Below are 6,049 nucleotides of genomic sequence, written 5' to 3' on the forward strand. Positions count from 1 at the left end.
TTTGAGTGTTTATTTTGGTAGTCATTGGAGGCTTTTAACGTGTATTGATTGGATTTATCTATTTTTTCAAAACAAGAAAAAACACCCACATACCTCTCCAATATTTATGTAATTTTATTTATAAAATATATTTCATTATTTTATCCTATTTGAACTATGCCACAATTTTCTTTGAATTATCTCACTATCTTAATGTGTTGAAATCTTTGGATTCTCTACTAACCAGCATGTATAATATTAATTCTAACTTCTTTTGATAATTTCCTACTATCTCTATCCAAAGCTTTAATGAAAATATCCATTAGATTACAACAGAAACCTATGTTAAAATAGAAAATTCTCTCCTCAAGACTGAACCTCAGAGTATCTTATTTTGATCTCTTATTAGTTGTTTTCTTTATTCTTCATAATAGCCTTATAAAAAGAAGTGTCATACTTATTGAGATACTTACTGTGATATTTATGCAGTACTATTTTAGTCACTGGGACTCAAAACCAGGCCCATAGAATATAATTTACATTGAATTTTTGATAGTTAGGAGTAGCTGGAAGATTTAAAAGTTTTTTTTAATTTCTTCATTGTTAAGAAGGTAGATCTTATGTTAAGTGTTCACAATACAATATAAAAAAAGGCCTTTTCCAAAATCATAGGCATTTGAAAATTGAATACATGCATCTTTGGATGAAAATTGCTCATCTATGGTATTGTTAAAATGGGGACTGGCTTATTAGGTTCAGAGTTATTTTAGAAAAGACAGTGTTTGGATGACACTTAGACTCAAAGACCTCTAAGTATAGTTTTAACTCTAACATTTTTTGATTCTGTAATTATGTATGCATTTATATAAAAACATAATTACTAGACTTTCTCTTTTTCACCTGAGGCCCGTACAAGCACAAACAATTTTATTGGTGACCAATAAAGTTGAAATTGTTAATAGATACAAAAATGCTTCTTACTAGGGAGACTAAGTCTGAACTTATACTATAGAAAGTGTTATATACAATATACATTTTTTCTCCCCTGGTATGCAGACTACAAGATTCAGTTAAACCAGGATGACAATTAACTACTTTCCACTGAGGCAATTCCTTGAGGGGGAGCTCCATGACGTCCCAAGCTTTGAACTCATTCTGTTTACCTGAAACACCAACCACACTGAACAGATTTGTTCCCTAGTGCCTGGGCAATACTTGCTTCATTTCAGGCATCATGGGCTTAGTGGGAAGCTAAAATGTCCTTGAGGCTATGCTCCCTGTTCAGTCTTGTATGAAAGTATCTTGGTACTCTCTTTACATGAAAATTGCAAAGACTGAGCCACCAGCTCAATTCTAGAATAAAGATGCTCAATCTTAGGATTAAATGATATTTGTTTCTACCGAATAAGATGAACTTGGTGAGTGAAACTTCTTATTTTATGAAATTTATAGCTGTGTTCCATAATTTTTGTGTTTCCTCTCACATATCGTTTGTTTTTTCAACCATGTTTATCATGCTTCTGTACCTATGAGTCCTCCCAAATGGCTCTAGCAAATCCACAAATGACCTTCACAATGGCAAATTCAATGTGCTTTTATTGTTATTTTAGATTTCCTTTCTTAACTATACGATACTACTGTTAAAGTTTTTTTTTTCCTTCTACAACATCTGTCTTCAATTGGCTCTGTGGTTACTCGCTGCTGGTTTTTTCCTTCCTCTGTGAATATTCTTTCTTAATCTCTTTGACTGGGTCTTATTCTGCACATCTATTGAAATTTGATGGTATCTAAAAGTCTGTCTTCAGACATCTTTTCTGTCCTTTCTTTACTCAAAAATATTCTTGTAAGTGCCATTTAAAGGAGCAAGGTTAACTGCTTTTCTACGTGATTTGCACATTCTTACTGAACTGGTGGTGTTTCCAGCACTACCATAGGTCATCTGAGTTTCAGATCCTCATATCCAACGTTATGTTTGGCACACAATCACCTCAGACTGTGCTTTTCCCATCAGAACTCATCTCTTCTCCCAACCATCTCTCTGTCACTGTTATCTATTTCAAAGAATAGTACAACTTCTCTTTCATCTGCACATCCATCAACTATCAAGGTTTTATCTGCTCATTATCTCTTGTAATTATTACCTCTCCTTGTCACACTTATAGTTCAAACCTTCATCATCTCTGGCAATATTTTATTCTTTAGTTTTATGTCCTTCCACCCAACTTCCATGCAGTTGCCAGGATGTTTCCTAAAAATTAGTTTCAGTGAGTTCTCAAAATAAATTACAGCAAAACAGAAAGGTACTAGCTCAAGTAATTTTCAACCTCTTTCCATTGCTTAGGGATTAATAAATGGAATAAAAAATAATACCGGATGGAGTAACTCAAGTAACTTGATAACATTTGTCTATATAAAATTGAAATTAATCATATATATACTAAGTCAAATAAATATTTACTTAGTGCTTATGTGTGAGATACCATTGTCAAAGGTAGAGAAATGATCAGAGATGGTCAAGGAATTGCCTTGGGGTTAAGAAACTCAGTGAAAATGGATTGACCTTTCAACAAATCCACAGATTTTTAAAAAAGAAGTAAAAATCAGTTAGCAGGGTGGTTCTGATATACAGAGCGATTTTATGACTTTACAATAACACATTTAACATAAAAGGTACACCAGCCAACTTCCCTAACGATTATGTTATGTCTGGTATTAAGGTTTTGTTTGGTTAGTTGGTTAATTATTTTAAGAAATGGGCAGTCACTATCTAATATATTTCAAGTCCTAGAGAAAAAGAATAAAGTATTGTTTATTCTTATTGGAGAAGTCACAATGAGATATAATAGTGAAAAGGCATATACTCCACCACCTAGCATTCTGCCTATCATATTATAAGAATTAAATAGGGCCGGCCCCGTGGCTTAGTGGTTAAATGCGTGCGTTCCGCTACTGGCAGCCCGGATTCGGATCCCAGGTGCGCACCGATGCACCGCTTCTCCAGCCATGCTGAGGCCGTGTCCCACATACAGCAACTAGAAGGATGTGCAACTATGACATACAACTATCTACTGGGGCTTTGGGGAGAAAAAAAAAAAAAGGAGGAAGATTGGCAATAGATGTTAGCTCAGAGCTGGTATTCCTCAGCAAAAAGAGGAGGATTAGCATGGATATTAGCTCAGGGCTGATCTTCCTCACACACAAAAAAAAAAAAATTAAAAAAAAAAGAAATACTTTTTAGAAAATTTAATTGCTTGTTTAAATGAATTTGATTGAAAATGTCCAAGTCCAAGTCATTCTAAGGATTATAACAATTAAATGGACAAGGTATCATCAATCAGTTGCAAGATCTATCAAGTTCCACACCTCAGGATTCAATGCTTAGTATCAGTGGCATCTGCATGCTACAATTTTAAGACTTATTTTACTATTCAAGCTTGCTCTGGGAAGATCATTCTAACTAAATTTTATATTTAAAAAAATGTTAGGAGCCTTTCTGAGGCAAGGAATATGACTGTCCTTGGAGCTAACATCTCCCCTAAGTTTGACTCTTGTCTGTTTCTAGATCCATTTACAAGGTAATAACAACAGTTATATTTTAGATGGTTAACAAAGGAAGTTTTAATGCATCTTTGTAACACTAAGATACCACATATAAGACGTAGTTATACTAGTATATAAGTACCATTTTCACCGACTTTGTTATGGGGAAAGACTTTATCATCTCTATCAATTTCTCACCTTTGAAAATCCAAACTCTGCTCCAGAAATTTCTCATAAATTTTTTCAACCTATGTGAAGCTGTTGATCACATTTAGGAGTTCTATTTCTAAATAATGGTTAAAGATTTTTCTGAATTAAATGTTACCTATGGAGGTATGGAGATAAATTGATCTTGATTTCAGTATCTATATGCTGAGTACACTGAGTTACTTGACATATAGATCTATTAAATATCACACATTCTTTTGCTACTGTTCCTTGATTTTCTAAACAGAATCATACTTTCTATCCTCAGAGTGACCATGGCCAACTCGACCTCAATGAGTGGATTCCTCCTCATGGGGTTTTTTGATGACCGTAAGCTTCAGATTTTACATGCCCTGCTGTTTTTGGTGACATACCTGCTGGCCTTGACAGGTAACCTCCTCATTATCACCATAACTACCTTGGATTATCACCTCCATTCGCCAATGTATTACTTCTTGAAGCAACTCTCTCTTCTGGACCTCTGTTTCATCTCTGTCACAGTCCCCCAGTCCATTGCAAATTCACTTATGAGTAAGGGTTACATTTCCCTTGGGCAGTGCATTCTTCAGGTTTTCTTCTTCATAGCTCTGGCCTCATCAGAAGTGGCCATCCTCACAGTAATGTCTTATGACCGGTATGTAGCCATCTGTCAACCACTGCAATATGAGACCATTATGAATCCATGTGCTTGTAGGCTTGCAGTCATAGCTGCGTGGATTGCTGGGGGCCTCTCTGGGCTCATGCACACAGCAGTTAACTTCTCCATTTCTCTCTGTGGGGAGCGAGTCACTCACCAATTCTTCTGTGACATTCCTCAGATTCTGAAACTAGCCTGTTCTTCTGAATTCATTAATGAGATTGCAGTGGCTGCATTCACAACCTCAACAGCATTTATCTGTTTGATCTACATTGTGTTTTCCTATGTTCGCATCTTCTCTACAGTGCTGAGAATCCCATCAGCTCAGGGCAGGACCAAAGTCTTCTCTACCTGCTTATCACACCTATTTGTAGTTACCTTCTTCCTCTCAGCTGCAGGCTTTGAGTTTCTAAGGCCCCCTTCAGATGCTCAATCAGGTATGGACCTCATGGTCTCCATATTCTATACTGTGATACCTCCAACACTCAATCCAGTTATCTATAGTTTACGAAATGAAGCCATGAGGGCAGCTCTGAGGAAGGTACTGTCAAAAGAAGAATTTGCTCAGAGAAAGATGTATTTAAAAGCCATTTTTAAACTCTAAAGAACCACACAAATAAAAGGCATTGCTATTATGTTTCAGATTGTTAGAAGGGTAAATGTGATTTCTTCTCAGAACTCCTTTCCAACTTTTCCATTCTTTATAGTCTTCTCAAAATAGAATTCTTCAATATTTATTTATTTTTTTTTAATTTTTTGTTTATTGCAGTAACATTGGTTTATAACATTGTAAAAATTTCAGGTGTACCTCATTGTACTTCTATTTCTGCATACTATGAAACTTCTAGAAGAAAACATAGGCAGTACGCTCTTCGACATCGGTCTTCAATATTTATTTTATTTTTTATTTATTTATTTATTTTTTTGTGTGAGGAAGATCAGCCCTGAGCTAACATCCGTGCTAATCCTCCTCTTTTTGCTGAGGAAGACCGGCTCTGAGCTAATATCTATTGCCAATCCTCCTCCTTTTTTTTCCCCAAAGCCCCAGTAGATAGTTGTATGTCATAGATGAACATCCTTCTAGTTGCTGTATGTGGGACACGGCCTCAGCACGGCCAGAGAAGCGGTGCGATGGTGCACGCCCGGGATCCAAACCCAGGCCGCCAGTAGCGGAGCGCGCGCACTTAACTGCTAAGCCACTGGGCCGGCCATTCAATATTTAAGATGTTATGCTTCTAAGAATATTGGTCTTTCTTCCTCTAATTCAATTTTTATTTTAAGGTATCTTTTAGGAATTTTTCTGAAGTAAAAAATAAAAGGCGGTTAGTTTTGGACCTGGCCAGCATAATTTAAAGTTGACTTTTAACAAATAGATTCCAGACTGCTATGATTATAAGATAATATGTTAATGGTATATATATGTGATTTCTCCAAGTTTCTTATCTATATTAAGTACCCATATTAATTTTCCCCTTCTATTATCTATTATAATAGCTTTTCCCACAATTTTTTCAGTCCCTAATAAATGTCAGGTGCATTATACACATTTTTCTTTTAGCTTCTAGCTATGCCACAGTGTTCTCATTCTATCAATTAGGACACTAAATTTAGGATGGATCAATTTTCTTGAGATTTCTCAAATAAAAACTAGTAAAGATGTAATTCAAACTAATATTTGTCTGACTC

The 6,049-nt window shown here is 35.5% G+C and overlaps 1 protein-coding gene across 1 annotated transcript; it reads left to right on the forward strand.

Annotated features, from left to right (window-relative positions):
- The first annotated feature begins 4,001 nt into the window (after positions 1-4,001).
- Positions 4,002-4,967, forward strand: LOC101406502 (olfactory receptor 14J1-like). Its single transcript, XM_004441730.3, has one exon. It carries the CDS (start codon positions 4,002-4,004, stop codon positions 4,965-4,967), a length of 966 nt encoding a protein of 321 aa, XP_004441787.2.
- The last annotated feature ends 1,082 nt before the right edge of the window (positions 4,968-6,049 follow it).

This window comes from Ceratotherium simum, chromosome 13, assembly GCF_057802395.1.
Source record: "Ceratotherium simum simum isolate JZ-2026a chromosome 13, ASM5780239v1, whole genome shotgun sequence".
In the NCBI taxonomy this organism is placed as follows: Eukaryota; Metazoa; Chordata; class Mammalia; order Perissodactyla; family Rhinocerotidae; genus Ceratotherium; species Ceratotherium simum.

Coding starts and splice junctions, on each gene's coding strand:
- LOC101406502 (XM_004441730.3), top strand. CDS start 4,002: ATGGCCAACTCGACCTCAATGAGTGGATTCCTCCTCATGGGGTTTTTT.